This window comes from Strix uralensis, chromosome 5, assembly GCF_047716275.1.
Source record: "Strix uralensis isolate ZFMK-TIS-50842 chromosome 5, bStrUra1, whole genome shotgun sequence".
NCBI classification, from domain to species: Eukaryota; Metazoa; Chordata; class Aves; order Strigiformes; family Strigidae; genus Strix; species Strix uralensis.
This window is the reverse complement of record NC_133976.1, coordinates 55659577-55673710: the sequence shown is the minus strand read 5'-3', so window position 1 is coordinate 55673710 and position 14134 is coordinate 55659577. Positions and strand designations below refer to the sequence as shown.

Genomic DNA, 14134 nt, shown 5'->3' with positions numbered 1-14134 from the left:
GTCTTTTCAGACTATCGGAAAAATTATCAATTTACAAAACCGTAAAGTCACAATGCTGGGTCATTGTAGCTCCCCTTCTTTTGCATGAATTCCCGGAAGGTGATGGATTTTCAACTGCCACAGACTGTGGTCTGTCCCGCAGAAAGCTAAAAGCCTGATCTGTCAGCAATGCTCTACCTCTTTCCTTGTTATGCCTTTATTCTGTTCTAGACAAACATAATTTCTTCAGTCCCATGATCTGGGTTGTTTGTCTCCTTCTGTCTTCAACCTCTTTTCTGACACTGCTGAGGAAGAAGTAGTCGCAGTGCCATGTTGGGCACCTGTCAGGTGGACCCCATCTGTATGTTTCACAGAGGCTCCTGAACATCCAGCAGCAGAGAAAAAAATCTTCAGTTACTACCAATCTGGTCTAGGAGTTGAACCGTTGATCACGAGGCAAACATTTCCTTTCTTTTTGTACCTTGCAGGCCCCAGAGATAGATCTCAAAAGGTCTTCCAGAGCACTGTGTGAGAATATAGGAGTACACTGACTGTATCAGCAGACACAGTCACCCTCCTTGTGCTTAGTAAGACCTTGTGTAGCCCCAGACATCAATTTCTCTTTTACCAAAAGGAAGAGAGAGAGGGTGTGTAACTTTATTTAACAGAGCCTGGACTACAAACTACATCACAGAACACTCAACAAAGTTAATAATACAAGGCACAAGTCGGATGTGATATAAATGATGTAAATGTGTGAACTCTGAGTAGGACTTTGGCAGTGTTCCCAGCCGTGTTCAAAATGTACCCATGATATTTCTATCTCCCGTATTGGGAACCCACTAGAGAGAGGCAGAAAAGACTTAGGTTGAGTTTATTATCCATATTTATCATTCATTTCAGAATAGCATCTTCCTCCCACACTGATCCATCCTCATGGCACTACATATGCACCCAGCTCAAAGCAGGAGCCTTCACACTGACTTTTGGGGCAAGAGTTGAGAACGGTGAGATATGCTTGAAGCATTCAGTGTGTGTTGGGAAACCCAAAATAGATGGTGCAAGGGAATATGGGCCCTGTAGCTGTCCAGGTAGAGGTAATGAAAGGGGTTTGCAAGCTGTCAAGTCATTGGACTTTAAGGCAGAAAGGAGGCATGCCTGAGTGTAGGAACCCAGGCGAAAGACTGGAAGGAGATTCTTGGTATTTATCTCCCTTTTATATTTTTCCAGTGTTTGAAAAAGAGATGATGTCAGTGGAAGAAGAGCACAGAGGGGTTATGGCTCTGACCAGGGTGGGGATAAGCAAAGGCTGCAGGCTGAGGATCTTACAGAGTAATTTTTGAGTTGAGACCTGGGGTCCAGGGAGCACCTGGATGGGGACATCTTGGCTTTCAGAGCCACAGTGGGAGCACAGAAAGTGCCAGTGGTCATGTGGTTGAGCTGGCTGCAGTGAAGCCAGCAGTGCCTCAGAAATGGCTGCGTTGGAAGTGCTGATGAAGGTGATGGCTGGCAATAAAGAGTCAATGGGCAGGACGGCAGAGATGGCAGTTTGGGTGGAGAAGCTGCGGCACAGGGAAGGGTGCTGGTGGTGACGAGGGTACTGGTTGCAGCAGGTATTACAGTAGGGTTTGGAGTGCTACTGCAAGTGGAGACAAGGGCGGCTAATTACAGACATGATTGTTAAGATGAAGAGAAAGCAGGCTCGAGGAGGAGTGGTGAGGTCTACGGTTATGGCACTTTGCAGTGAAGAAGCTGCGGCTCAGTGCAGGGCTACAAGGGGTTCAGCTCTGGTATTAACTGAATCTGTGTTCTTCACATGTGCCAGCTCGTGGTTGGCTTGCTTCTCCTTCTATCTCACTCTTTACTACTTTGCTACTGCAGCATTTTCCCTGTTTGCATGCAGTGTGGAAAGAAATGCGTTAATGGTTTTGCGTAGAAAAAAAAGAAGCCTTAAATCAGACACTAGCCCACTGGTGATGCATCCTGTGCCCCTTGTCAGACAAAAGCTAGCCGGAAGATTTTAGCGGGAAAAATGAGGTTTTCCTAATGCTGCAAGGAAAAAAAAATCACAAGAAAGTTTAAAGGTGAGGGGGAATAATAAAAAAAACCCCATAATTGTTCTGAGACCTTCCTCAGCCCAAGGAAGGGTTAATGCTTTAAATGCAATGTAATTTCAGCAGTACTAAAGAACACGTTTCCATGGAAACATCAACCCACGGAGGGAGAGAAAGAGGGAGAAGGGAGAGGGAGCAGCAGTGGAGAGAGAGCGGCTCCTCTGGCAAAGGAGGAGTAGCCTCCAGACCTCCACACGCTTACTGACAGGAGTGATTATTTGTGTGTTTGTTTTAATCGATTCCCCCTTGAAGATGTGATAGGGAAGAAAGTGATAAGAGTGCCATCTTGGCCGAACTGCTACAGAGCCAGGAAAATCCAGACACACTTTTTGGACGAGTCTTCTTGCAGGCAATGACTCTGCTCCCACGAGCACTGTGAATTTGTTGCCCTTGCAAATGCATGAATGCTTTCAACACTTGATAAACGTTGAATAACCCCCAAATTGCTTGTGATTTCTTGGTGGATCAAAAAACTTCAGTTATTCTGCTGTTTCAAAAAATTAATAAGGGGGTTTATTTCAGTCTCTCCAGCTAGTTTAGCCCTGTCTGGCTTCTGGTAGCAGTGAGAGGACCTTTCTGGCAGATTTGAGTGGTTTTCTGCAAGCAAGAAAGTCCTGAAAGCTCTAGAGGAAAATTGATGTGCTCACCTGCTTGCTGGTCGTGACTCCCAAGACAGAAACTGGAATGAGCTCTGGGTAAATACTGACATGCCCTGATGGTTGACTACCAGCATACCAGCCACCTTCAGAAGACCAAAGGGGATGTTGACATGCACATCTACGTGGCCAGTTGTTTTAAGCTGTGGTCCACAGCCATACGGGTCCATGGGAGATTTCGAAGGGGTGTGCAAGAATGATTAAGAAAAGTAAGGCTGTTGTCAGTGTGATTAAATTCACTGTATGGGGACAGTAGTTCAACTAGAATATTTTTTTACAGCTCTGCAAATTGACAGAGCTTGAAAAACTTCATCCTGGATGAAAAATCCCTGTGAAGAGCCTCATTTGACTTCTGTTCTGTGACTACTTGTCCTATCAATGTTTGTATGACTGTGCCCTAAGACAGATAAACAGATCTGAAGGACATCTCTTAACCTTTCAGTATTTGCCTGTTCCTAGTGGTATAGCTTCCATCAGTGATGTGTTACGTGGATGCCAAGACATAATTCTGACCCACCGTTGGCTGTTCTGACAAATGTAATTTTCTGTGCTTTTACTGCCCCATATAAGCAAATTTTTAGTCCTTTCAAATGGGAGAAATACCTTGAAGACTAGTTTTACTTTGGAGAAAAGTGATATGTTATCTGTTCCTAATAATTAAGAAAGGATGGAAAGATGTAGCAACAAAAAATAATACTTTAAAAAAGTAATAGGCAGGAATTTATTAACTCAGTAAAGCTTTGCAGCTTAATCCAATTTTGGACTGAACATTTAGTTATTATTTTATCCAGTCACTGTAACAATTTTGATCTTAAAGCTATTTTTCTATTAGCTAGTTTCTATTACTTAAAGGTTTGGTGAGTCAATTCAGAAGTATATTTGTTTTTATCAAAGATTTTTGGATAAAAAAAACTTTCTGAGAATAGACTGATTCCCTATGAGATTTATAGATATTCCCAGCTTTAACCAGAGTATGCTTTTAAAACACTTTTCCTTATTTCTGTTTTATTTCCAGTGAGGCCAGAAGGTGTAGAGGTATATTTTCAAGCTATTTAGGACTGTGTCATTTTCCCAACAAAAAAGATAATTTTGGAAGAAAAGTTGTAAGTCAAACATTTTGGGTTTAAAATGGAGTATTTTGACATGGAAAATCATTTACTGTCTTGTGATTAAGAGCATGGGAATGTTATATTCGTGTTTCTCCTTCATGAAACTTGGATGGACTAAATCTCCAGTGATATCCCTTCCCCTGTTGAGGTGATGCTGTTCCTTGTAGGACTCTTTCAGGGTGGAACATTACAGATGTATTTTATTTGGGGGTCTTGTCCATAAAAGAAAGGGCAGAAGGTGTCACACAACAGACCAGACTGTGTGGGAGCATGACTGTCCCAGAAGCTTCATTTTCTGTCCAATGTTATTACAGTTTTCAAATCTTATGGTTCTCTTTCTTTCTGACAAAGTGTTGACCTCCTCATGAGAAAATGTTGATGCCAAGTTCTTATCCCCCTTTCCCATTTAAAAATTGGTTTTGATAGGTAATTTTTCCTGGCTCTGGCATTTGTGAAAATAGGTCAGTCAGGATGTGTGTGAGAAAAATTTGGCTTTGGTTGGATTTTCAAGATATTGCTGTGACCAACATAGCAGATGGGGCAAAATGAAGATTTATCCTGCCCTTTTTTCTATAAACAGGTCACCTCATCCTAAGTTTCCTACAAGTGACCTAGCTCTCACAGTCTGGCCTTGGTGTTGTCAGCAGCACCCTGGCAAAGGGAGTGTAAAATGCCACTAGACCTGAATGGCAGCATCTCTTTCCCCCTTTCTATCAAAGACAGGGACTGCATAGGATGAAAAGCAAATGGGAGATCAGGTCCTAGATGGTATTAGGTACATGGAAGAAAGTTATTGTGGAAACTCTGAAGATCACTGAAGCAGTTGGACAAGCAGCCTTTCACCTGGGTGTTATTACTGTCATTTCTGCCCCAGGCTGAAGCTGACCCCATGTTCCCCATTGGGGGGTAATTTGATGACCCTGCACAATGAGTGCTCCCTCTGCTTTCTGGTGGACATCTGTCCATGCTTCAAAGCCCTGTGCTGCAGTACTTGAGTTTCCTCTTATATTTTCAGGAGGGAGGCGGGGGTCTGCACAGACTGTGGAAAGTGAGCTTCTCTTCTTGTTCTCAGGAATGGTCCCATCTCATTAGGATCAAGCAATGTGTGTAGGAAAGCAGCCCTGCCGTTGCTCTGGCTCACTATGTACTCTAAGGATAGATATATCCTCAGTCCCCAGGAACTGTCAGCTCAGAGTCTTTCTGAAATGACAAATTCATGGTAACTAAATAGAAGAAATGGGAAATAAAGTGGAAGTACCATTTTTTTAATGATTAAGAGGGGGAGTGATGGAAAAGATTCATCCTTCCACTGTGTATAGGAGCTGTCACTTGGAAGTCTCAGCACACATATACATTGTTTTCAAAACAACTTTGCTGAATATGATGGAGGAACAGCAAGGACAGATCAGTAGAAATTTGTCTTCCTCCAGAAAGGGATATCTCACAGGTCAGGATCAAACACCAAGAAAATTCATCTTCCTAGAGGTGAGGGGCCAGAATCTCAGCAGATCAAACAGTATCACTCCATAGATGTCAGCTGAATAACAGTGATTTATTCCAGCCCAGTATCTGCCCTCTTGTCTTTTAAAAAGGTGTGGACAGCAGGGAGAAACCAAATTAATCTCTTATATCTCTGTTATCTTGTAGCCTGAGGGATATTTCCTAATCTAGATGCTCTCCCAACCATTTTGCCTAATGAAAACAATCTTGAGCTCTGGGGGTTTCTCTAAGCCAGCAGGTCAGGTTCGTTCCCAGTAATATTAAATAGCTGTAGCCTGTACAGATTTTCTTGTGCAGGATACCTGCACAATCTGGAATTTGGTTGGTCTCTTCTCTATGCCTGCTTTCTTTCTTGCAGTGCATCTTCCCAGTTTCAGTGCTAACACTGACAATAAGAGAGAAAGGAGCAAATGAAGAAGAGTGAGATACTGTTCCTTTAAGATTTAGTTTTCCTAGTCAATGGTTGGCTTCTATTTTTTTTTTTTTTTTCTATCTTGTTTTGGTTTTATTCATCATGATAGCAGAAAGAACAGAGTCCATGCCCCTTGTTACGTAACAGCAGCTGCACTCGTGCCCTTTGCGTGGAATCCTTTTGCTGTAAATCGTACCTGACACTGGACAGATATTACACAGACACAGCCAGTTGTGCCTACCTTTCACAACTCCGCAAGCCACCGGCACCGCAGCAGTGGGAGGCAGAGCAGGAGGCTGGGGCAGCGCAGGGCAGTGAGTGATGGAAGAGCCTCTGAAACACTTGGCCAGGGCCAGCCATGGGGACGTTTGATTGAAGACCCAGATGGAGCCCATGCTCACCTTTTCAGGAGTGAGCAAGTGGGTTTGATATCCCTTGGAGACTGTCTTATCTCAAGAGACTTCATGCATTCATGGGTCTGGGTAGCTGTGCATGTATTGTCTATCCTCTGAGGCAGAGTCAGCCACGGAAATGTCGAGCAATGGTATGGAGAAAAAATATCTATTATTTTAAGCTTTCCATGGATTTATAGAGTGGAGGTTTAAATCAGCAGTTGTATGGATTGGTTGCAGTTTTCTCATTAAAAAAAATCTACACTATTTCAGTCTCTCAGATGAGAACAGAAGCTATTAACAGCATAGTTAGTGCTGGTTAAATCTTTATTTGTCAATCACTTGCCACTTGAAGGTCAGAATTCCCACTGGTCCTAAACTTCCTTTTCCCTCTCCTTTGAGTCCACCCACCTTTCTGTCTGTCCATCCTCATCCAGGAGTAGGCATGTGGGGTGGACAGGACCTGCTCAGGGCAGGACTGATGCACTCTGCCGAGGCTGTTTGCATCAACCCAGGCTGGGTAGGTCTTGCTGGTGCTGAGCAAGGGAACATGGTTTGGAGCTGTGGGCACTTGTGCTGAAATGCAGTAATGTGCTCATCTTTGCTCTTTCATGAACATGAAGTGGGTCTGGGCAGGCAGCTATGCCTGTCCCTGGTACCTCTGGCTGGTGGATTTTTAATGTTGTCTCTAGGGAAAAGAAAAAGGCTATTTCACCATGCAGATTCTGTGGGGTAAAGGCCTTCCAGCATCTTCACCTCATTGCTGTTACTTTTGGTCTCAGTGTTTCACATTACAGTGAGTTTCCAAAGAGGCTGGTGATGCTCTACATCCCCATTCCCTTATCCTGCATTGCACCCCACCTGCCTTTTGCCCTGCAAATCCTCTCTGGCAGAGGTATTCCATAGCCTTTCTTTCCCTACCCTCCACCTACACCCTGTTTTTCCCTCATGTGCTGGACTGTTAAGATGACTCCCCGATGCTGATGGTGGAGAGGCTGTTTTATTTATATGGCCTGTCTTATTCAGGGAAGCGGTTGATGTTAGGATAATCATGCCATTTCAGACAGACTGCTTGTCTCATTGGAGCATAACTAGCACTGACAGGGCACAGGGAGTGTGTGTGTGTGTGTGTGTGTGTGTGCGCCCACGCACATGTGTGAGGTAGGGAGTGTGATGGACTGAACGGAGGCAATGTCCGAATTTGCCCACCCAGTCAGCAGGTTCAGGAGGAGCTGATTCCCAGCAAGACACTGGAGGCAGAACTAGGAGTGGTTAGCGCTGACTTCAAACACATCTTCTTCAGAGCTGTGTCTGGGGCAGAGAAAAATTCAGTCAACACCCTCCTTGTCTATCCCCAAGCCCCCTCTGCCTGCCACATTTGCCTCTTCAGGCTTTCTCCGTCACTAGCTGAAACCATTTAAAATGTCATCATCTCTCTGCTGGTCCTAAATTGGCCATTTGATGTGGTTTTAATGCTCTGTTTCCTATGCCAACCATCCTTTGAAACACTCCATTAGCTTGCAGGGCTGACAGCTTCACATCTAGGGCGAGTGATGTTACCCAACAGTCAGAGCATAGGCTGGGGAGTCGGGTGCCCCCTGAGTCTGATACACTTTGTACCCAAGGACATGTCCCTTCCTTCTTTGTTCCTGCCTGCTTGTCCGTACCACTGGGCTCACAATGTCAGCCTGTTTCCACAGTGTTGTGTGTGTTTTGTTCCCACCTGGCTGAGTTTGGGCATTGTAACTGCTGCATCTCCACTGGGCTGGGGAAGAAGCTTGACTCTCCTGTGCTTGCATCGAGCAGCTCCAGAAATGCCCACATAAGCAAAATTCTTTGCTGAAAGGTGTTTCTAACAAAGTAAATTAAATTGCCTGTGCCCCCTTTCTCTTTCTCTCTCCATCTTGGAGTCCAAAACATCCAGGAAATCATGAATTAAACCTTTTACAGGCAGTTTCATCTTGGGTTACCTCACCTGCATGCACAGCCTGCTGTCCTCACGTTGTGCCCCTGTTGCAGCTGGTGTCTCTCAGTGCGGACATGCTAGGCAGTCTCCCAGCCCCCTGGTTGCCTGTTTGGGGACTGGAGTATGTGTAAGCTGTAGGGTGGAAGCAAGTTGCCCTGGCCAAGCAGGCAGCAGTAGTGTTGGTGTACCAGGGCAGCGCTGCTGCTGAAGAGGATGGCTGTCTCTGTGGTAGTGGTGGAGAGGGCAGAGCCACTCGAGTGTGGCTGCCTTGCAGCATGCTGCTGACTTGGCCTGCCAAGGAGTCCTTCAAGCCCTGATGCTTTGTCACGCAGGCCTCCCCTTGCTCAGCGCACCCAAGCAAGTGCCACAGCTACCCACGAGCTGCTTTCACCCTGCATCCCTGTGTAGGTGATGGGACCCAGCAAGCTACAGGAGTGCAGGGAAAGCTGTGGGGGGAGCTGCTTCTGCACTCTTCCTGCAAACTTCAGTAAACATGTTGCTAATGGGTGCGAGAGAAAACCCTCTGAAGAGTTATTGTGCCAAATTTGGAGACTAATTTCAGTTATTAAGGTGCGAAGCCAGGGATTTTAGTGCCACTTTAAGTGTAAATCTCAAGGCACCTCCAAGGATTGGAGTCACTGATGATCCTTCCTTGATTATTATTAGAGGTTCTAATCTTTCCAGTGGAAAACAAACAGAAATGACACCCTCTTGTGTCATATCTGTTGCTGATTTCTGTGAACTCTTCTTGTCAGGCTGTGCAAGGGAGATTCCCACAGTGGCATCATTCTCGGGTGGGAGGGGAGAGAGGGCTGAGAACTGTTTAATATTGCAGGCTGTTTAATTAGATGTTGGCACTGCTTTCTAAACTACTGACATATAAAGCTGCAACTCCCATCAGGCTAACAGCATCATCATCTTCTTGGATCCTTGTTTTGTCTTTACTCTGGTGGCTAGTGCAGAGAAGTCTTGAAATGGGTGTAGCTGTAATCTTGTCCCACTGCAAGGTCTTTCCTACCACCAGAGCCTTACATATGTCTGGTAGGCTACACACACCCAGCAAGGGTCTGTGCCTGGCATTCCTCAGTACCAAAGCAATGCAAACATCTGGGAAAGAAATGCCAGAAAAGAAGCATGTATTGTCCTGACATGGGATGTTTTACACCATTAAGAACAATTGTGTGGCTAAGATTTTCCATGTGACTCACGTTTTGGGGTTCTTTCAGTGTTTGGGTGCTGAATGGGTCCAACTTTTGAAAAATAATGAATGGTCTGCCTTTGAAAATCATCCTGTTGCAAATGTTTCACACTGAGCTCTCTTATGGCTGTTTCCTATGCTATGCATTCCCCTGAAGGTCACAACATGGAACAAGTATGGAATTTCCTTTAGAAGTAAACATAATTGCTGATTGCACTTGGTAATGGAGAATTAGTGGATGAGTTTGGTTGATTAATGGAGTTAGGACAAAAAGGTTTGGGAAAAGGAAGAAGCTAAAATCATGACCTGTTTTTTTATTTGTTTGAAGAAGTTTCTCTGTTACAAATGCTTTCATTAAATTAGCAGGGAGTTCTCTGTGTGCGGGTAGTGGGAAAGCGTGAACCCTTTTTTTCTTGAAGTTGGTTCAAATTGAGCTTAGAAGTACAAACTGAAGCTGAATATCAGGAAATGTTTCCTGGTGTCATGGTGTAATAGAGCAGAAGAACCTCTCACATCTGTAATGGAAGTGTTGCTTGTGTAATTTACAGGAGAACTGGGCAAAGCACAGGAGGGCAGAATCCTGGGGCTAGCCCTGCAGGCAGCTTGGTCACCTCTGCCTCTCATGGTGATATGATGCTACTGGTGCCAGAGCAGGTGTATAAAGGCAAAATCTACTTCATGCAACAGGATTGTGAATTGAAGTGAAATATATGAACAGGAGAAACTGTCAGAGTGCCACGGAGATGTCATATAAACCACTGAACTGTGAAATATGTATTTGTCTCCTCCTCTTCCCCACAGTGTCATTCTGGATGGTCTGACAGTTAAGAAAACAATAGACTTGATTCTCATTTACAGCAATATCACTTTAACATGCTCTTACAATACAGCGAGGCCTTGGAATGAGTGTAGCTGTAATCTCGGTCCGCTTAAAGGTCTTCCCTGCTGCCAGAGCTGAGTGAAGAGGCCTTAGGATAAACAAGACTGAAGCCCAGACTGTTTAATAGTCCATTTGTACAGCTGACATGAGATGCCCCAAAGGAGGGTGCCTTGCACAGAAGTGACGGGACCTTTCCAGACAAAGAGAATCATTAACGTTGGCTGTGGGGATTTGCAGGGCTGATCACCCTTTTTTTTGGATCTTGCCGGGTATAAGGCATGACTCTGACCATAGGGAAAAGGACTTTCACCGGGCTATCTCAAAATCCACTGTCCCTACTCCTATGATGCTTCAGATGATTGCTTTGGGCCCAGCAAGGCGTGCTGGCTGTGATAGGGATGGAGCTTCTTGCAGGTGCACTGCTCCTTACTCTGCTCTCTGCAGCTTCCCTTATCGTTACCTCGATGTTTGGGCTGGGGGGAGGCTGTCTCCACTGCTTTACCTGGAGGCCATCGCTGTCCCCAGATGACATGTGAAATTCCTTTTGGAGAGTGAGCAAAGTGTAGGCTGTGGAGTGTGTTTACACAGCTAATTACTATGGATCCCTCTGCCCTTTGTGATCAGGGGAAATCAAGGACTGTGGGCACATGTGTGTGCATGAGATCTATGTGTGCTTTCAGGAATCCATAGAGAGCCAACAATGGGACATCACTTCCCTATCTCCATCACAAAATGGGAGCAATTGCCTTGCATTGCCTGATTGTCCTGATTCCTGGAGTAATTGTTCTGTTTCCTCCACACCCTTCCTCTTAGATTTTCCATTGTTTGCACTGTGCTCCTACCATCCCGGCTTAATCTGCAGGGGGAAGGCAGGCTCCCAAGTGTTAACATTCTCCTTGCTCTTTTTTGTCTCCTGCAGGTACCTGATCAATGTCACCTTTGAAGGCAGGAATTTGTCGTTCAGTGAAGATGGATACCAGATGCATCCCAAGCTGGTGATCATCCTTCTGACCAAGGAGAGGAAGTGGGAGAGGGTAGGACATCTTTGGTAATTCTTAAACTGTGTCAGTGAAGAGGATAGTGGAAGGCTCCAGGAGAATAATCTCCCCCACCTTTCTGTACTTCTTATCAAGGGCTGGCAAACTCCTGCTTGCATCCTGGACCACTGGTATCTCCAATACCCAGGCTGCTGTCTTCTCTATGCAGGATGCCATTACATTCTTCCATTAGCATGCATAAAAAATTCATCAGCTTCCCTTCTGTAACCTCTGAACAAAAGCTTTCCTGCCTTTCAGAGAAGAGACCTCCTCTGTGCCATGGGTTTCAATGGCAGAGACAGAAAATATTTCTCTGCATGGCTTGGGGACAGTGAAGTTCCATATGCTAAACGACTGTGAGCTACAGCCACACTTAGTAATATATGCCAGTGTTAACTGTACTTGATATATCTGGCCAGTGTCATTTGCAATAGGATGGTGCATCAAGTAGGATGTGTACATGAGATCGTATCGAGTTGTTCAAGGACCCAAATTTGCATATTTCTGAATAATTTGCATGTAACCCAAAGCACCATTTTAGAAATGGTGTGGATTTCTGTGTTAGTGCACATCTTTGGTTCATTTCACCTCCCACATAAATGTCAGTGGTCCAGGCTTGGAACAAGCACTCCCAAAGGGTTTGAACTGAAGTAGAGGGGGTAGTTTGAGGGCTAAGAAAATAAGATATAGAAAAGTGATGAGGTGAGAAGTCAGAGTGAAAGCAAGGAGAATTCAGCAGAGAACTCAATAGATATGAATGCAGAGCTTGGTCTGGGTGCAACCACATGTATGGCTTAGAAAAAAGCCCCTTTGCCCCACCAGACACAGAAAGCCTTCTCTCCTTGGTTGCTTGTTCTCTGCATGGACTTGGAAGAGGTCTGCATGGCCAAAGCCAGGAAGAAATTCCTGGGGAAATGAGAATGAAATAGGGAGCTATCAGGAGAAGTGCATTTAGAAGAAGGCTGGAGAAACAACTTTTGAAGGAGGCAGAAGAGCCATTGCTTTAGTGCCTGGTGGGCACTAAGGTCTCCCAGTAGTTGCAGGAGTTTGGGGAGAGAGTGAAAGACCCCTGCTTGTGCCTGGTTTCCAGGAAGACCTATGTACCTCATGGTCTTGGCACACTGCAGACCAGATGAGAGTATATGGTTGCAAGAGTCAGCAGAGATCTCAGTGGGACATGAGTGTGGGGAAACGTATGGCATGGCGTCAGCATGTGTGGACAACTCCTGGACATGTTTGGAGGCAGACTGACTGGATATTGCACAGGGGGTGGGCAGACAAGGCTCAGATTGCAGAGACCTCACATCAGGCTCTGTCCATCACTGAAGCCCACCAGGCAAAGTCCAGGAGCATGAATCCTGCTAGGGATTATTAGCAGGGCTGGCTGTGGGGAATCTGTTGCTGGAATGCTTTGCAGGCTCTGAGGAGGCACAGCTAAATGCAATGCTGTTTTTATCCTGCTTGTCACATGCACTACCCTGTCTCACCCTCAGTGAGGGCTTGGAGGCTACCATGAGCGGTAAGAGGGTTATTCAATCTCTAAGAGAGTATCTGTGGTCTCTCAGAAGAACCAGACAAATAGTGGAAGGTGAGCTGGAATGTTGGGATTAGACCTAGGACCTGCCTGAACCTTGCTGTCTGTGGGGACTGCTTGGTGCCCATTAAACCAGAACAGTTCTTTGTTTCATAGGAGCTGGGGCTGGATTGAAATGAGACTATGATGAGCCATGGTATTAGTGGTATGAAAAGCCCATAGTGCTTCCTGAACACAAATGTTTTACCTTGAAGTGGGTGTCTCACTCAGTGGAAAGATCAGATTATTATAATCATACTCTGAGCTGTTTGGATTTTACACTGGCAGGTTCTTCCTTGAAAACACAGAAGTCATCTCCAACATGCTCTGATCACAGAAAAATACCTTTCACTCCTGGAACTCATACTCTTTTTCTTAATTTTCTCCATTCAGTGGAAATGCAAACATTAAAATATAAGGATGAAACAGATCTCTTTGGGGCAAAGATCATAATTTTGTTCCACGTTTGCAGAAAGTCAGGCAAAGCAGAGTACTGGCCCTTAACAGCAGCTCCCAGGCAATGTCACAATGCAAGCCATAAATTATTCATAGATTATTAGCACACAATCACAATATCTTTGTAAATGCATTGATTTGCAGTGCAAAATCGTCCAAAGTCTCACTAATTTTTGCTAAATTAGCAAGGTGCTTTGTCCTGGCAACTTCTAGGCAATATATAGAGGAAACTGTGCAAAGTACAGGAGAATTTCCAAGTCAAACACTCAGGCAGTAGGAGAGGAGAGATGAAAGGCTGCATGAGAAACACTGATTCAGTCCTCTTCTGTGCATTCACTGTAGCTCAGTCTTTAATTACATTGCTGCACACTTTTATCCATAATCAGACGCTGTGCCTGGAAGGAATGTCAAGAGGTCATTTAGTCCCTCCCTGTGCCTAAGGGAGGGATCAACTAAACTGAAATTATTCCTGACAGATGTGTGTCTCACCTGTTCTGCGAGTCCTTCGATGCTAGAAACTCCATGAAATCCCAAGTCAATCTCTTCCATGGCTTCTTTCTCCTTACCCTGAAAAGTTTTTCTGATATCTAACCTAGATTTCCTGACTGCAGTTTAAGCCCATTACTACTTGGCATCTCCCTAGTGGACATAGAGAATCGTCTATTCTCTTCCTCTTTTTATCTTCGCTATGTATGTTTGAAGGCTTCTATCATGTTGTCTCTCAGTCATCTCTGCTGTAGATTAAACAAGGATTTGTTCAGTCTCTCCTGGTAGGTCATGTTTTTTAGTTTTCTGATAATTTTTATTAGTCTCCTCTGGATTTAGTGACACAGTTTGCTGCTCTGTACAGCTTGGTGCAGTT

At 44.8% G+C, this 14134-nt stretch overlaps 1 protein-coding gene across 1 annotated transcript in view; it reads left to right on the top strand.

The window, feature by feature from the left end:
• Nucleotides 1-14134, top strand: part of GRIN2B (glutamate ionotropic receptor NMDA type subunit 2B) — a 203737-nt gene that overhangs the window by 116238 nt on the left and 73365 nt on the right. The window contains exon 4 of the mRNA XM_074869431.1: nucleotides 11126-11240. Coding sequence (XP_074725532.1) covers nucleotides 11126-11240 — 115 coding nt within the window. The remainder of the gene's footprint in view (nucleotides 1-11125; nucleotides 11241-14134) is intronic.